Source organism: Pelophylax lessonae, assembly GCF_965119305.1.
Source record: "Pelophylax lessonae genome assembly, chromosome: 1".
Lineage (NCBI taxonomy): Eukaryota > Metazoa > Chordata > Amphibia > Anura > Ranidae > Pelophylax > Pelophylax lessonae.
The window spans coordinates 773,664,935-773,684,064 of record NC_138768.1 but is presented as its reverse complement, the minus strand read 5'-3'; the positions used below and the strand labels follow the sequence as shown (position 1 = coordinate 773,684,064).

Sequence of the window (19,130 nt, the reverse complement as noted above, 5' to 3'; positions counted from 1 at the left end):
CTCATCAGAATCCCAAGCTCTGTCACCTTCAGTTATCACCCACTCTTAATGCTGCACATCACATAATATTTGATAGATCAACACATCACCAGTAAGCAAACGGCCCTCTTGTAAGGGCTACAAGGCAAACATGCAAATCCAGGTGTAGAGACCTTAAGAGGTATAAGAAATTGGTTGGTAAATCAGCAAGCCAACATGTTCCCAAAAATGAAATTACAGTTTTGGGGAGATTAGCCTTTTAAGTCTGTCTTTATTAACATGGTTTATATTTGCCTGAGAACATAAAAATAGAATTACTTATAATTAATTTATAACACTGATATATCTCTATTTTTTAACAATGATTCAGCATTTACATACAAAACACAGACATACACTTACTATAAGACATAGTGTACAAAGCTCAAGCAGCCCTCACAAACCCTACTAAACACTCAAGGACAAAAAGGAGGGACAACATCATTGAAATGTTCAGACTGAAACAAGCATGAGATCTAAAACACAAGTTGCATTACACACATTAATACACTACTGGTTCTCCTAAAGCTGATATGTTATGCCAGTAGGTTGATTTTCTTACCAGTTTTGAATTTCTTTACATGCTGTATTGCCTATTCACAGCAGGAGTAAGATGGCATCACTCTCCTTGGTTTTCATTTATTTGTACTATAGAGGATGCCACAGGTGCAGTAATGAGCCCCCATTGGGATAGGGAAGTAGGGAGTTATGATGAACTAGGAAAGTGGATGGTTCAGCCTATCAGCAATAACAGAAAATTTGTGAATCCAAGTATTTGTTCGTGCAACCTTTAGTCCCCTGGGAAGGCTCCTTTTCAGCCAATCTACTGGGTACCCGTATTTGCAGCAACTTTGCCTGTTCAATTTCCCAGGAGAAGCCTGCAAGAACAAAAACTAAAGTTCTAGATTAAAATATCCAGTTTCATCCTACAGTTGATGAATGATATGGAAGGTCCTATAAAAAAAACAATAAAAAAAACAAACAGGCAAGCTAGCAGGTGGAGGTAAGGTAGTGCCATCAAGCCAACCAGGCAGTTTTTATTAATGATGAGAGGTTTTTTTTTTTAGTTACAATAATATTTACAAATTTTGCAATGTGCCCCATTTTTTACACTGGACTGTAAATTCTAACAATAGGTCCACTTTAATTTTAATTTTTTATTTTTTTTTTATTTCTGGCTGAAAGGAGGTGTATAAATGACAAGCAGTTTCTGCTCATTTTTATAACAATATAGATATGTCAGCCAATATCCTCTTTGCTTGTAAATCTCCCCAAATTTTACATACAATTCTGATAATGGCATAGCTTGTGTTTTAGGTTTATCAGTCTTTTAACAATGGACTATAAAAAAAAAAAAAAAAAAAGTTTAAATAAATAAAACCAACATTGAGCAAATCAAGACACATCTTTGGAAACAGTGAGCATTTGGTCATGATCCATTTTCTTCTACTCCTTTTCCAACACTTTCATCACTAACAAGAGGTTTTGATAACTCATCTATCACATAGGACTCAGAAAGTCCCTCTTTTATGTCCACACAGTTTTGGAGACCAACACTGTCTAAGCTTCCATCAGCAGAGTCTTGTGATTCGTCTAAGCTTCCAGCTGATAAAACTGCAGATTGCAAATTGTCAGCAAGTCCTGGACTTAACAATGCAGGCTCAAAGCTATCAAGAGGGGGAGCCGCATCGGCAGCACTTTGTCCTTCCACTGAATTTAGAAGGTGGTTATCTTCCAGCTCAGCTGCTGCCAGTTCCTCAGTTAGTTCAATTATATCATGCCCTCTCTTCTCCAGTTCGTCATTCTCTGAGCATAAAAGAGGGATTAACGGATGAAGATACATGTTTTCATAAGTATTACCAAGCGGATCTTGGGAATTTTCCAGTGGTTGTGTGGTCTCATTGTTGGTTTGCATGCGCAAATCACTACAGCGGATATCAACACATTGTTGCCTGTGTGCTACAAAAACAAGAAGATAATATGAATAAACAAGGCACTTTAGACATTAAACAAGATGAAAACATTAATTTCATTCTCTTTCTGTATTCAATTTTTTCCTAGGATTTACTTCAATTTTATTAAAAATGTTCCAACCACATATTATCCATTTCCCCTATGACTTATATAAACTACGAAATATCATCAGCTGAACACCCATCTCAAAGAACACTGAAAATTTGGGATGGGCATTATTTTGCCCTGAGCGTGCAATCTATGCGTTTTAGCGTGCTCCGGAAGCACAGGTGCAGTGTCCAGCCCTGCTGTGGTACTCTCATTTGAGCCGTGTATGCTTAAGAGAAAAATGCTCAGAGAAAAATGCCCAAAACACAGTACCTGTAGGCAGCCGGGCTGGGCACTGCACCTGTGCCTCTGGGCACACTAAAACGCCAGCTACACACCCTACGCGCAAGGGGTACAAGAAGTAACCGTAAATAGCGATAATAATGTAGCTGGGGGTGCCCAGGAAAACGGGAAAAATCGGATTTTTGTAAGATCTTACCGTAAAATCCTTTTCTCTTAGCTCATTGACAGACGTAGTCTTCTTGATTCACAAGAACTGGGTTATGTTGTCTCCGCAGGAGTAGGACTAGGCAGAAAGAAAAAACGTTCTGGCTCCACCCTAGGGGCAGTCCCAGAGGGTATATCCTCCCTCTCTCTGCTCTCTCTGCTACAAGGCATCAGTTTTGTCACAAAGCAGCAACAGAGAATTTAACCCAACCCAACTCAATGATAGAGGGGCGGGTACTACGTCTGTCAATGAGCTAAGAGAAAAGGATTTTCTCTGTCGCTCATTGACAGACGTAGTCTTCTTGATTCACAAGAACTGGGACATCCAGAAGCAGTGCCACAAATGAGGGGTGGGATTGACAGAAATCAAAATCCAATCTAGAAGGCCCAACCGGTGCCAAACTAGAAGCTTTAAAGGCTCATTATAAACAAAGAATGAGACTCAAATAAAAATTCCAACGGAAAAAAACCCTCGAGGTAGACCACTGGTCTCCTCAAATGGCGGCCTGCAAAACCTTGCGGCCAAACGAGGCATCAGACGATGCCATTACATCAACTTTATAATGTTTTGTAAAGGTATGCACCGACGACCAGGTAGCCGCCTTGCACACCTGGACCACTGACGCCTGATGGCGAAAGGCCCATGACGCACTAAGTGCCCGAGTGGAGTGCGTCTTAACAGGGAACGGGGGCTCCCGACACTTAATAGAATAAGCCTGTACCACCGTCTGTCTGATCCATTTGGAAATAGTCGCGGCAGATGCAGGCAACCCCTTTTTGGGTCCATCCGGGATCACAAAAAGTGAATCCGTCTTGCGAAACGAGTCTGTCGTTTTCAAGTATACCCTGATCGCCCGGACCACATCCAAGGAGTGTAAAGCAAACTCCCGAGGATGACTGGGCTTAGGACACAGGGAAGGTAATACAATTTCTTCATTCAGATGAAATTCTGAAACCACTTTTGGTAGGAAGGATGGATTCGGACGAAGAACCACCTTATCCCTATGAACCACCAGATATGGGGAACGACAAGATAATGCGGCCAGTTCTGACACCCTGCGTGCAGAAGTGATAGCCACCAAGAAGGCCACCTTCTGGGACAACGTAGGTAGAGGAATCTCCCTAATATCTTCAAAGGGAGGTTTCTGAAGAACCGACAACACTAAATTAAGATCCCAGGGGGGTAACGGCACGTGCACTGGCGGAGCCAGATGTCGCACCCCCTGGATGAAATTCCGCACCAAGGAATGAGTAGCCAAAGGCTTCTGAAAGAAGATAGCTAATGCTGAGACCTGACCCTTGATAGTACTCAAGGCCAGTTTCTGCTCAACCCCTTGTTGCAGAAAAGCTAATATTCGACTAACCGAATAAGACCGTGGACGGAACCCCAGAGGTTCACACCATGCAATGTAGGACTTCCATGTGCGATGATAAATCTTTCTGGAAGTCGCTTTCCTTGCTTTAACTAGAGTAGGAATAACTGAAGCTGACAATCCCTTGTCCTTCAGCACCTGGGTCTCAATAGCCAGGCCGTTAAAGCCAGCGATCGTAAAGCAGGAAGGAAGATCGGTCCCTGAGACAGTAGGTCCTCCCTGAGAGGAAGTCTCCACGGGACGTCCGCCACCAGTCTGACCAAGTCGGCGTACCACGCTCGGCGAGGCCAGTCCGGAGCTACCAGGATTACTGGAATTCCTTCCTCCTCTATCCTGCGAAGAAGTCTTGGCAGTAACCCGAGAGGAGGGAAGGCATACATTAGCTGGTATTGCCCCCACGGGGCGATCAGTGCGTCTGCGGTCTCTGCTAGAGGATCGCGGGAGCGAGCCACAAATCTCTGTACTTTCCTGTTGAATCGTGATGCCAACAGATCCACATCCGGGGTGCCCCAACGTAGGCACAACTGGTGGAAAACTTCTGGATGGAGGGACCATTCCCCCTGATCCAGAGTCTGACGGCTGAGATAATCTGCCTGCCAATTTTCCACCCCCGGAATGAACACCGCAGAGATCGCTGGAACAAATCGTTCCGCCCAGCGAAGAATGCAAGCCACTTCCTTGGCCGCTCGGACACTCTTGGTGCCCACCTGGTGATTGACATAAGCCACGGCCGTGGCGTTGTCCGTCTGGATCCGAACCGGGCTGCCCTGGAGCTGCTCGGTCCAGTGAATCAGACAAAGTCTGATCGCTCTCAGTTCCAATACATTTAATCGGCAACCTGGATTCTTCCGGGGACCAAAGTCCCTGGACAGATAACTGACCGAGAATTCCTCCCCATCCGGATAGACTGGCATCCGTGGTCACTATCGTCCAATATATTGGCAGAAATGACTTTCCCTGGCTGAGCATCGGAGACCGAAGCCACCAGACCAGAGACTCTCTGGTCTGTTTGCTCAATCGGATCCGATTGTCCAGGGATTCCGGATTCCGATTCCATCTGAGAAGAATCTCTTGCTGAAGAATTCGGGTATGGGACTGGGCAAATGGGACTGCTTCGAAGGAAGCCACCATCAACCCCAGAACCCTCATGCAAGTTCGAAGATAAGACCAGCTGTTGGATAGTAACAACTGGACTGCTGATTGAATCTTCCCGAGTTTCCCTACCGGAAGGAAAACTCTTGTCCTGACTGTGTCTAGAATTAGACCCAGATATTCGAGCCTCTGGGTGGGAACCAGAAATGACTTTTGCTGGTTCACCAGTCACCCGAATTCCTGTAAAGAAATTATAGTAATTTCTATGTTTTGTAGCAGGGTCTGAGGAGACTCTGCATGAAGTAGGAGATCGTCTAGGTAACCTAGAATCGATATGCCTCTTTGGCGCAGTAGTGCCAACATTGGGGCCAACACCTTTGTGAAGACCCGAGGAGCCGTGGCGAGACCGAAAGGTAACGCCACAAACTGATAGTGGTTCTCTTCTACGGAAAAGCGTAGAAACCGCTGATGTCCTGCGAAAATGGGAATGTGAAGATAGGCGTCCTTGATGTCTATGGACGCTAGGACCTCCCCTGGATGCAGGAAGGCTGCTACTGTGCGAATGGATTCCATCTTGAATTTTCTTATGTTGAGAAAGGAATGGAGTGCCCTTAAGTCCAGAATTGGACGCACTTTGCCCTCTTTCCTGGGTATTGTAAATAGGTTTGAATAAAACCCCTGAAAACGTTCTGTCCAAGGAACGTGGACTACCACTCCTTGTTGTAGTAAATCCGTGACTGCTCTCCGTAGATCTTCTAGACGATCCGGGGATAGTCGGATATTGGAAGGGAAGAATCGCGCCGGCGGGAGAGATCGAAACTCGATCTTGTACCCTGACCTTATGACTTCGCAAACCCACTTGTCCGGGATTCTGGAAAGCCATGGATCCGGGAACCGGCGAAGACGTCCCCCCACCCCAATTATGGGTGGGGGCGCACCTTCAGGCTTTGGACGATTTATCTTCAGGTCTGGAGGGGGTGGGCTTTTGCTTGCCCGACCAACGTCCCCTAAAGCCTCCTGAAGGAGCTTTGGAGGACTTAATTTTTTCACCCGCGGGACGAAAAAACTTTTTGTGAGCAGAGAAAGAAGGCCCTCGTCTTTGACGAGGTCCTTTACCTTTAACATTTTGCGGTAAAAAGGTGCTCTTTCCTCCCGTGAGATCCTTAATGATCTCATCTAAGTTGGCTCCAAATAGACGCTCTCCTAAAAAGGGGATATTAGCCAATGCTTTTTTGGAACCTTGGTCGGCTAAACAACCTTTTAGCCACAGTGTTCGCCTGAGAACCACTGCTGAAACTGATGCTCGCACCAATAATGGAGTGGCGTCTAACGCCGCATCACACACAAACTGTAACCCCTGTATCATTTGTTCCAACAAATCTGATACCGCCTGAGGGACTTCTTCTAAGTCCCGGCGCAACCACTTGGTCCATTCAGTTACAGTCTGCGAAACCAGTCCAATAGCAATTATTGGTCTGAAAGCTGATCCAATCAAGGAAAACATGGTGCGAGACATAGCTTCTATCTTGCGATCCACTGGATCTTTAAAAGACGGAGCGTCTTCTAAAGGAATAACCGTGGCTTTATTCAATCTAGCAATTGGTGAATCCACCACAGGTGGTTCTGTCCATTTCTTAATGAGGGTTTCCTCAAACGGATAACGCCTGTTAATGCGTTTAGAAATAGCAGAAGTGCGTTTTGGCAGACTCCATTCTTCTTTGATTGGATTGCCAAAACATTTGGGCAATGGAAAAACCTTCGCTACTTTGATGCGTTTTTTAGTCCCAAAGAGGATTTCAGTTTCAGCTATTTCCGACGGAATACCCTGTAATCTTAAGGTTTCTTGAACAGATACAATGAGTGCGTTTACCAACGCTTCCTCTCGGGCTATGGCTGATGCCGAAACATCCTCCTCACTGTCTGAAGAGACAGTACCCGAGACACCAATCCCAGATGAAGTACCTGCAACTGCAGAAATAGGCTCAGATTCTGAATCCGAAGTTTCAGATAATAAGGGGTTAGGCGGGGGTCGCTTTCTTGCGCCCTGTCCCTGACAAGCCACTTCCACCCGGGACACAAAAGTTTCCATAATAGCTGACAATGATTCAACCGTCAGTGGGGTGCTGGAGGATCCTGCAGACACCTCGAGGGGATCCGGTGGAGATACATGAGTGGCAGGGTCCATGTTAATTCAGGACACCTCTGCCAGAAAAAACAAAAACTTTTTTTTTTTTTTTTTTTTTAAATAAAAAATACCTCTTTTTTTTTTTTTTTTTATGTGTATCCCCCTAGCGCAATAGCGCCCCTCAGAGTACCTGCTTCTCGATCCCCACAGAGAGAGAGGGGGACCCTCAAGGCTCACCACCCGATGCAGAGAAGTTTCCAACCAACTGCAGTCAGCGTCTGTCTTTTACAGACTGGAAAGAGCTGTGTTAGTTTTCCCGGGTAGAAGGACGTGGCTCCGCCCCCTGTGTACGCCTTCCGGCGTTCCCAGCTCTCCACGAGGTAGCTGGGCTCATCAAACATGGCCGCCCCCATACAGGAGACAATAGACTCCAAAAACATGGCGGTCGGCGTGACCTGAGGACATTCATGCACCCTGTCTACGGCAAAATGGCGGCGGACTGCCGAAATCGTTTTTCCCAGCACATCCACCTGCATCTCTTCTAAATGGCGGTTTATCGATCTGCAGGAGGTACACTACAATTAAGGTAGGATTATACCTCCTATGTCTGTGTAATACTACAGTCTGCTGGGTAGAGTGTTAGCTCTCAAACCAAGTCCACTTCCCACCAAACACATGCTGTATTTACAAGGGGGACTTTTAGTGTCAGACAGATACTGACCATGTATGGAGGGGCCCATAATTCATACTGCCTCATAACGAGGAAAAAAGGGAACGTTTACTCACCATACCGAACCGACAGGCACCCTCTCTTCACAATACCCTCTCCACCGGGGTGGGGGGTTGTGGACCACTCCGGACGCCTCGACTCTCTGGTTCCTGGCGTCCAAGCGAGACTTTTAACTCGCAAGGTCAGTCCCTCCAATGGGACTCCGTCGCGGCCGACCCAGCGCGGAGCTCTGGTCTGCACGCGCTCGTAGGCAGAAACCGGGGTGACCACTGGATCTCAACATCCAGCCCGTCGCCCGGCCCTGCATACTTACTTGAATGTGTCGCGGCCGACCAAGCGCAATGCAATGGTCTGCGCGCGCTCGTAGGCCGGCTGGGGTGACCACTAGTGTCGCCCAGTCCGGCGTATTTGCTTGAAGATCTCACAGGAAAAAACACTGGAGAAAAAACTACCTAAAAAATATTTTTTCTAAAAAAAAATCTTGCCAGGAGCAGAGATCCCAGCAAGGAACTTAGGTCCTTACTCCTGACTAGACAGAAAAAAACTGATGCCTTGTAGCAGAGAGAGGGAGGATATACCCTCTGGGACTGCCCCTAGGGTGGAGCCAGAACGTTTTTTCTTTCTGCCTAGTCCTACTCCTGCGGAGACAACATAACCCAGTTCTTGTGAATCAAGAAGACTACGTCTGTCAATGAGCGACAGAGAAAAGAGGATTCCCGTTCTTAAAACTCTTTTCTTCCTTTCCTCCTCCCCTTTTTTCTTTCCTCCCTCACCTGTTTCTCATTCCCCCTCTCTCGTTCTTCCCCTTCTTCTGGATTTGGCACCCAGTTTTATATCCACCATTTTAGATTTACAAAAGAGTGAGATTGTTTCTACAGGCAAAAATCGGCCATTTAACATAGTTACTTTTTAATCTAAACAACCTATGGATACATGGCCTTGTGGTTATCCACCATGTCCGCCATAGGGGAGTACCTTCGGGTTCCCCTATTGCTGTTGCTGCAATATTCGACTGCTGGTTTACTCTGGGTAAGCAACAAATTGACATTCATTCCTCCTTTTGTCCCCATTACCAATGTCCTGTACTTGTCAGTTGTTTACTTGTTGTATTGTTCTCACTAAAGATGGTAGTAATTAATTCCTCCTGATGAAGTGGTTATAACCGCAAAACATGTAGAGGATTGGCTACACATAAAGAATTGATTACACCCTGTGTCCTCAGGACTCACCTGTAGATACCATACTACCAGCAAATAACTACGCAATATAATGTTGTGGCAAGTATTGTTTTTTATAGGTGTCCTTTTGTTTAACTTTTGTACAAATAAAATGTAAATACCTTTTTATATAAAAGTTTGTGTTACTCTCTTGGGTACTGAGATAGTCAGTTTCCTACATGCTGAGGGTTCAGTGGGGCACCCCCAGCTACACCAATATACACAGAGGAGGGTCTATCATAGACTGGATGTCTGTGTCTGGCTGAAATGCAGGATTGCCTATTATTGGAACCACGGGTAAATACTTTATTTGGAGCGAGACTTAAAGAGTATTTCCAATTAGTGGGTGGTCACTGATAGATGGAGGAAATGGGCCAGGCAATAATGGGAGACCCTGAAGAGGTATAGGGGCCATTGATAGTTCCAGAGCAACCCAGCTCTTGGTCATAGTATGCTTGCACCAATCCAGAAAACTCATACCTCCGGAAAGTTTAGAGAAACTGAGTGTTTCCACCTTTATTCTAGGTGCATGAACTGCCCAGGGATATCTGAGTTTCCGTCTGAATGAGTAGAAGATGAACAGAGGGATGTAATTCGGCACGGTTTGTGGTAAGTAGCGTAAACGAGGAAGAACAATAATTTTTAGGATGCGGTTTATCTAATGCTTACTTTCCAAAACACAATGGTAATTTGGTTGTAAACAAATTGCTCTAAAAGAAGAGTGAAAGAAACTGATGTGTACGTTGTTCTTTTAAAAGCAATTGTTATCCCCTCCAAAAAAATAAAGATCTTTTTCCTTTAAAGCATGGTGTACAGCACAGAGCTTGTGCTGTGTAATTTGGCCCACCGTATCACCTAAAAAAACCTGGCTGATCCTGCCAGTTTCTACCCTCCCCCTGTAAACTTACCACGGTGTATCGTGGCTGCTGAGCCCTGACACCGTGGTCAGTTTACGTGCCTCCATCATCCAATGCTCTCTGTCCGCCTCTCTGCTCCTCTCCTCCCCACCTATCTGCTCCTGTGTCAGAGCCCACCAGTTCCCCCTCCTGCTGCTTTTAAAACTTTTCTTGTTCTATATAATCCTGTGTGTAGCCTAATTACAAGTGCTCCGGTCTCTGTTTAATAAAAAAAAAAAAAAAAAAAAAATGCAGCTTTACCGTATTTCAGAGCGGCTCTCGGTGATCAAGTGACCGGCCGACTCTCGCTCTCCTCCCACCTGACGTCGGCAAGGGAATCTCGCCCCCGCCCCCTGCATCTGTCAGATGGGTGGTGACGTGATCGCCGGGAGCCGCCCTGAAATACGGCAAAGGCGGCATTTTCTTTTAAAAAACACAGAGACAGGAGCACTTGTAATCAGGCTACACAGAGGATTATATAAAGTTGTATAAGTGTGTTAACAACCACTTTAAGGCCTGCTCTAATTCTGTGATCCAATGATGTATCTTATTTCACAGTAGCAACACTAGGAAGTTAGGCCCTGCGTCAACAATGTCAGCATCCTAGCACACAACTACTGTACAAAAGGACCACACACCTTTCACAATGCATCCTTTTTAAATCCCAATAAGTAACATACATAAATGTTTGTACGTTGTATAATCATATAGAGATTAACATGGTGCCTGAAAAACATTTCAAAATGACAGGTGCACTTTATAATGACAAATAATATAAATAGCTCAATGCATGATTTAAGGTTTCAGCTTTACCTTCATAGGTCAGAGGTTTGTGACAAGGCACCTCAGTAAACGTAATCATTGGTGACTTTGGATGCTGTGGGTTCGTTATTGATGGATCGTGTAGTGAGATGGTGTCCCGTCCCCCTGCCAAAATGACAAACATCTATTTAACACCAAAAATGTAAAACTGAAATCTCTGCCACTGATCACGGCAATGAAGTCATAACATTGTTCTTTAAAACATTCAGATTTGTTAGTAGATGCATCCAATGTGGAACATGCACAGCGGTCAATAAATTTAATTTATATTTTGAAGTTTGCATGCCACACTGTTGAATACTGTGGCTTCTTGTGTTAGCTAAAAGCAACATGCTATGACACGACTACATGATCTTGAGCCAAAATATTGCTACTCCTGATAATGTCTGGACTCCTTTTCTGCTTGTTCCAGATCAGCAACTCCTCAGAGATCAGGATAACAGCCCTGGAGCCTGCAGTAGGCGCTTCCATAATTCTGTTCTTACAGGTCCCCTTTAAAGTTCATAGACAAAAAGCACAATTTCTTTATCTCTAGAATAGATGTAGCTTTCATTGAGTACCAATATTTCCCTTACTGGGAAACTTCAAATTATATGAGTGGGCATGCTGCTAAGCCAGCTGGAGGCTACTCTGTAAATAATAAGAACAAACAACAGAAATTACAAGTAATTTAATATACTTCGAAAGGACAAATAAAGTACACAAGGAGGGTAGACAGAACTTAAGTTCACAGATAATTTCTAGAGTGTGATACAGCAAAGAATGGAACTATCAAAGATAGTACAGTAGTAGACAGTAGATGAGCTGAGAGATGCAGGAATAATCTGATCACTGAAGGATTTGGGATATTTAGAGTGAATGTCCTCAATTTACCATGACTAGTTGATATGCATATGTAAGTGTAAAGGGCTCCTAAAGGAAACCTACGGTTTGGAAGCGGGCTGTAATTGCTAGTTCCCTGGATCTCATTCAGATTCAGCAGGAATTTTCCAACAGGGAAGTTGAACAATTGATTGGTTCGTTCGAATTTAGATTCAACCACAGTGGCCATACATGGATGTAAATTCAGTCGGCCCCTGCTGATCCACCACGTTTCGATACATGTATGTAGGGTGTCTGCATTTTGGATGAAGCAGACACCATTAGACAGCAGCACTGTCAGTCTGGGGTGAGGGTAGTGTTAGACGAGCAGATTTAGTTGGACTTAAGTAACAAATTGAAGCTGATCTCAGGCTAAAGCCGGCCATAGATGGTTTGAATCTTGGCCGGTTCGTGCTAAACCATGTATGGGCATACTGAACGTACCGTTGGATTTTACATGCGATTATTGTAGGCGACTGTGTATCTCTCCGCCCACCCCAGGCTGGGAAAAAACAATGGCTCCACAGGAGGGATTCCCGCATCAACACAGTCTGTATTTGATGGGGGATCGAGCAAATAGCTTTCTTCCTGCAAGCAAAAGTTGCATTCGCTCCATCTGTGGCAGGTTTAAAACTTTACAGGATTAATTGAATAATGGTTTGTCTTAATCCTCTGTTACTTTGTCTGGACAGCTTGGTCTGTAAAAGTTTAAATTGAAAAAATGGATTTTACGGGAAGTCAAAAATCCCATTTTCTTTTTCGTTCATTGACACACAGCTCCTGATTTTTCTTAACCATTGGGACATCTCAAAGCAGTGTTAAACATGAGGGAAAAAAGCAGACAAAAAACATCACAAGGCTAACTATAGCCAACCAGGTAAAATGGAGCTCAACCATAAACAACTGGAGCGCACCTGAAAAAAACAATACACCCTCAAAGAGGACCAGGTCCTCTAAACCGCAGCCAGCAAAACCTTTGCGGCCAAAAGAAGCATCGGCAGATGCCAACACATCCACTTTATAAAAATTTAGTAAAAGTGTGCACTAACAACCAGGTGGCCGCCTTGCAAACCTGCGTCACTGACGGAAAGCCCAGGCGACACTAAGCGTCCTAGTAGAGTGCTCCTTGACAGGGAAAGGATGAACCTGACTCCTGATGCAATAGGTCTGAACCACTGTCTGTCTGATCTTTTTGGAAATGGTCGCAGAAGAAGGGGACAACTCTTTGTGAGGTCTGTCCGTATGCACAAATAGAGAGTCTGACTTCCCAAAGACTCCGTAGCTGCTAGGTACACCCTAATTGCCCGGACCACATCCAAGGCATGCAAGGTAATTTCCTTCAGATGTTTAGCCTGGGACAGGCTAAACATTGTAGAATTTAGTGAACCACTACCAACGCCGAACACACTGCCTCTTACCCCAAATTGTGGACCTCCTGTAAGGAAGGTCAAACTGGCATGATAGTATCCTTGGCAGTTAAAGCACAAACACCATTCATTCCTCAAGGATCAAGGAATAAATGGCAAAAAAACCTCTTCATATTCATCCAGAGGCTCGTGTGGCTCATAAATATAAAGGAGGACACTCATGGGGTAGTACATTCAGATAAGAGTAGATTTATTGAGAATAAACAAGTAATAAACTCATATTCCAACAGAAGTAAAAATGTACTTGTTTCCACGAAACAGATTGTTTCCAACTTGAAAGCTGGCCGCCACGTCCGGGTGCGCAAAGACGTCACACGTTTAACCCTCCCTAAGCGTTTCATCAGTGACACTATCATGCCATTTTGACCTTCCTTACAGGAGGTCCACAACTTGGGGTAAGAGGCACTGTGTTCGGTGTTGGTTCTCCTTGGATCAACCCTCACATTTGCTTCTACGTTTTAAATTTTTTTTTGATCATATTAGATTTTGGACTTAAACTTATTTCTAGTGCAACACTTTCCTTTGTTATTGTTATTCTTATGCTTTTATTCCTGCATACATGTGTCAGCAACTTGATTTCAGTGACCGTTTGATTAATGAGCTATTTATGTGATAATTTGATATATGAGCTATTTATGTTACCTTAGCGCAATGTTTTGATATTTTTATATTAGAATAAGTCAGTTAGTCCAAATCAGTATAGAAGTATTTGAAAAGGTAAAACGTACCAGAGAAAATGAACAAAATGGAAAAAAAAAAAAAAAAAAAAAAAAAAAAAAAAGATTATCAAACATTTCATGGATCAGGGTCAAATCTATTTTTTATAATTCCTAAATCAAGACTTAATCTCTCTGAGGCAGCATGGGGTGTAGTTAAATATCCATTTTAAAATACTGTAAAATTCAACATCCCTTCCAATGAATACAGTGCCTTGCGAAAGTATTCGGCCCCCTTGAACTTTGCGACCTTTTGCCACATTTCAGGCTTCAAACAAAGATATAAAACTGTAATTTATTGTGAAGAATCAACAAGTGGGACACAATCATGAAGTGGAACGAAATTTATTGGATATTTCAAACTTTTTTAACAAATAAAAAACTGAAAAATTGGGCGTGCAAAATTATTCAGCCCCCTTAAGTTAATACTTTGTAGCGCCACCTTTTGCTGCGATTACAGCTGTAAGTCGCTTGGGGTATGTCTCTATCAGTTTTGCACATTGAGAGACTGAAATTTTTGCCCATTCCTCCTTGCAAAACAGCTCGAGCTCAGTGAGGTTGGATGGAGAGCGTTTGAGAACAGCAGTTTTCAGTTCTTTCCACAGATTCTCGATTGGATTCAAGTCTGGACTTTGACTTGGCCATTCTAACACCTGGATATGTTTATTGGTGAACCATTCCATTGTAGATTTTGCTTTATGTTTTGGATCATTGTCTTGTTGGAAGACAAATCTCCGTCCCAGTCTCAGGTCTTTTGCAGACTCCATCAGGCTTTCTTCCAGAATGGTCCTGTATTTGGCTCCATCCATCTTCCCATCAATTTTAACCATCTTCCCTGTCCCTGCTGAAGAAAAGCAGGCCCAAACTATGATGCTGCCACCACCATGTTTGACAGTGGGGATGGTGTGTTCAGGGTGATGAGCTGTGTTGCTTTTACGCCAAAACATAACGTTTTGCATTGTTGCCAAAAAGTTAGATTTTGGTTTCATCTGACCAGAGCACCTTTCTTCCACATGTTTGGTGTGTCTCCCAGGTGGCTTGTGGCAAACTTTAAATGACACTTTTTATGGATATCTTCAAGAAATGTCTTTCTTCTTGCCACTCTTCCATAAAGGCCAGATTTGTGCAGTATACGACTGATTGTTGTCCTATGGACAGAGTCTCCCACCTCAGCTGTAGATCTCTGCAGTTCATCCAGAGTGATCATGGGCCTCTTGGCTGCATCTCTGATCAGTCTTCTCCTTGTATGAGCTGAAAGTTTAGAAGGACGGCCAGGTCTTTCGTAGATTTGCAGTGGTCTGATACGCCTTCCATTTCAATATTATCGCTTGCACAGTGCTCCTTGGGATGTTTAAAGCTTGGGAAATCTTTTTGTATCCAAATCCGGCTTTAAACTTCTCCACAACAGTATCTCGGACCTGCCTGGTGTGTTCCTTGTTCTTCATGATGCTCTCTGCGCTTTAAACGGACCTCTGAGACTATCACAGTGCAGGTGCATTTATACGTAAACTTGATTACACACAGGTGGATTCTTTTTATCATCATTAGTCATTTAGGTCAACATTGGATCATTCAGAGATTCTCACTGAACTTCTGGAGTGAGTTTGCTGCACTGAAAGTAAAAGGGGCTGAATAATTTTGCACGCCCAATTTTTCCGTTTTTTATTTGTTAAAGTTTGAAATATCCAATAAATTTCGTTCCACTTCATGATTGTGTCCCACGTGTTGTTGATTCTTCACAAAAAATTACAGTTTTATATCTTTATGTTTGAAGCCTGAAATGTGGCAAAAGTTCAAGGGGGGCCGAATACTTTCGCAAGGCACTGTATCTGTTCATGAATGGAAGAATTGCTGATAGTACTGTATACAGTAAAGCATGCATAAGGTAATGAAAATTCACAAAACTATATCCAGCAGTAAATTATTATTGCATATTCTATGCAAATGTTATATCATTTTACTTGTAGTGGGTCGGATTTTAAGGTGAGCAGACACTGCACTCAGAGGTGTTGGGTGATGGCTCTTTAGTACACAGGTATCACTACATGGATGGTCTTTTTTATCTTCACCTCTGAAGGATTTATTGCACAAAGTGGACTGCAATTCATTTTAATTTAAAAGTTTTGATACCAATTTTTCTGGATGTTTTTTATTGTCACCAGTTTTTCTCTATCTACGTAATCACTGGACACAGTGATATATGGACTAAGGGACGTATTATTTGTTTATTATTATTTAAACAGTGCACCATTATTTTACTTTTATATTATTGCATATAACTTCAAGAAATGCTCCCAAACTAAAAGACATTAGTAACAATACAAGAGTAGCTAAAAAAAAAAAAAAAAAATACTAAAATTGCTTAAACCAAGAATTGTTTGTTCCTAAATTAAATCTGGAGCAAATTTTACTTATTTATGCAAGAGGGAAAGTCCCACATTTTTCCTATCATATGTTTATGCTGGAAGACTGAGACGTCATCCCCTCCAAACTGTAGTTTGGAAATTCCCGTTAAAAGCACCAGTTATCATGGGAATGCCATTTCTTCAACTGATCACAAGGCAGCCAGACAATTTTTTTTCATTATTTACTTGTACGCTCAGAGCAGAAATAATGCAGGCTGTAACACTGCCCTTCCTCCTATCTTAGCTTGGATACCCAAAAACAATTATAAAACAGATGTGTTGTCAGAATTACAGGAAAAAATATTAAAAAAGAACAAAAAACTTATAGGTTTCCCAAAAGTGTTACATTTAAGGCGTATGTGTTAGCTTTGGGAATTAAGATTAAAGTGGTTCAAAAGGCTCAGGGTTTTTTAGCTTCATGAATATGCATGAAGGTAAAAAAACATCTCTGTGCAGCAGCCCCCCCGACCCTCCTAATACTTACCCGAGCCCCATCGCAATCTAGTGATGTGCACAAGAGCCTCTGCTCTCTGGGGACTCTCCCTCCTCATTGGCTACCACTGCTGTCAATCACAGCCAATGAGCAAAGAGAGAGGTGGCAGGGCTGAGCCATGGCTCTGTGTGTAAATGGACTCGCAGAGCAGAGGCTCAGGAGCGAGCCTCTCTAGGTGTCCCCACTGCAAGAGTAGGATTGGGGCTGCTTTGTGCAAAACTGCTGCACAGAGCAGGCAAGTACAGTATCTGACAAAAGTGAGTACACCCCTCACAATTTTTTAAATATTTTATTTTACCTTTTCATGTGACTACACTGAAGAAATTACACTTTGCTACAATGTAAAGTAGTGAGTGTACAGCTTGTATAACAGTGTAAAATTTGCTGTCCCCTCAAAATACCTCAACAGCCATTAATATCTAAATTACTGGCAACAAAAGTGGGTGAATGCATCAAGATAAAAGAAAAACCTTCTGGCTTTAGAACCACTTTAATGATTTATAATGTGTATATAGTTGTATTAATTTGTATTTAATATCTGCCTGGAGTCCATCTTTAGGATATTAAAAAAATAAATAAATAAAAGTCCTTTCCTGGCTGATTATCTTAAAAAGAAGTGGTGCTTAACTGGTGGCAAAACAGCAATGCCCAGAATACTGTACTTGGGAACCTGAGCTTCAACAGTTTGATCCACTGATCCAGAACAAGTATAGAGATTGCAAATCATTGCTGATGCAGAGAAATTAAAGACAATCACACATACAACATCCTTATTTACTAACGTTAGAACCATGGTTATTGTTAAGCATAAACATCTTTCTCTATAAAGGACAGCAGATGTGAAGGACCATGTTTCCAAAGGAGATCAGATTGATCATGAATAAGAAACCATGGTTGAGGTGTGGCTTAACCACATTACCACCGGAGGATTTTACTGCTTAACGTCCAGGCCACTTTTTGCAACTTGGCACTGCGCAACTTTAACTGTCAATTGCACGGTCATGCAACCCTGTACCCAAACGAAATTTACGTCCTTTTTTTCTCACAAACAGAGCTTTCTTTTGGTGGTATTTGATCACCTCTGCGCTTTTAATTTTTTGCAATATTAATAAAAAAAAGAGCAAAAATTTTGCAAAAAAATTGACATTTTCTACTTTTAGAGTTAAAAAATATCCAATATATTCAATTTTTGTCATATATTTAGGCCAAAATGTATTTAGCTACATGTCTTTGACAAAAAAATTCTCAATGAGCGTATTTCTAACCGCTTTAAGACCAGGTTATATTTTGCGATTCGGCACTGCGTTACTTTAAACGGACAATTGCGCGGTCGTGCGACGCTGCACCCAAATTAAAATTTATGTCCTTTTTTTCCCCCACAAATAGAGCTTTCTTTTGGTGGTATTCGATCACCTGTGCAATTTTTAATTTTTGAAAAAAAAAAACAATATTTTTTATATTCTGATATAGAACATTCCCCAAAAAAATGTATATATCAAAATGTTTTAACATTTTAGGCCAATATGTTTTCTGCTACATATTTTTGGTAAAAACAATAAGCGTATTTTGATTGGTTTGCGCAAAAGTTATTACTACGGGAAAGATTTATGTCATTTTTATTGTTTATTTTTTTTTTTTACTGGTAATGGCGGCGATCTGCGATTTTTTTTGCGGGACTGCGACATTGCGGTGGACAGATCGGACCCCTGACTGACATTTTTGACACTTTTGGGGGTACCAGTGACATTACTACAGTAATCAGTGCTATAAATATGCACTGTTACTGTAATAATGACACTGGCAGGGAAAGGGTTAACACTGTTGGTGATCAAGGGGTTAAATGTATGCCTCATGCTTAATGACGTGTGTGGGGGGAGGGGATTGTGTGACACAGAGACAGATCGCAGGTTCAGCTATGCTGAATCCTGTAATCTGTCACTGTCTGTCACTTAGGAGATCCGCCCGCTTTGTTTACAAGCGGGCGGATTTCCTCACTCGATCCCAGACGATTGGGGAAGAGCGGCGGTGATCACCGTCTCTCCTCTCCTGGCCCGACTCCCGCTGTGACTGAATACAGCAGGAGAGAGAGGAGAGTCTGTCATGGCAAAGGCCGAGAATACTTGTATACATGTGATTTTTTTATTTATAATAAATTTGCAAAGATTTCAAACAAACTTCTTTCATGTTGTCATTATGGGGTATTGTTTTTAGAATTTTGAGGAAAATAATTAATCTAATACATTTTGGAATAAGGCTGTAACATAGCAAAATGTGGAAAAAAGTGCCGTAAATACTTTCTGGGTGCACTGTATGTCTTTTGGAACTGGTTCCTTTTTAAAGGCTAAGTTCACCTTTAGAACATGTTACACCTGAATTTAGGGTGGAACACGTAACATAGCAAAATTTTAAAAAAGTGAAGCACTGTGAATACTTTCCGGATGCACTGT

The 19,130-nt window shown here is 42.7% G+C and overlaps 1 protein-coding gene across 4 annotated transcripts in view; it reads right to left on the bottom strand.

Moving 5' to 3' along the window:
• Positions 1–1,381: 1,381 nt before the first annotated feature.
• The window catches only part of CCDC149 (coiled-coil domain containing 149), a 157,094-nt gene continuing 139,345 nt past the window's right edge, over positions 1,382–19,130 (bottom strand). For all 4 annotated transcript variants that reach the window (XM_082267861.1, XM_082267863.1, XM_082267862.1 and 1 more), the window contains 2 exons: positions 10,773–10,886; positions 1,382–1,977 (listed from right to left, as the gene is read on the bottom strand). In XM_082267861.1, the coding sequence (XP_082123987.1) occupies positions 1,448–1,977; positions 10,773–10,886 (644 nt within the window). In that variant the 3' untranslated portion in view covers positions 1,382–1,447. The remainder of the gene's footprint in view (positions 1,978–10,772; positions 10,887–19,130) is intronic.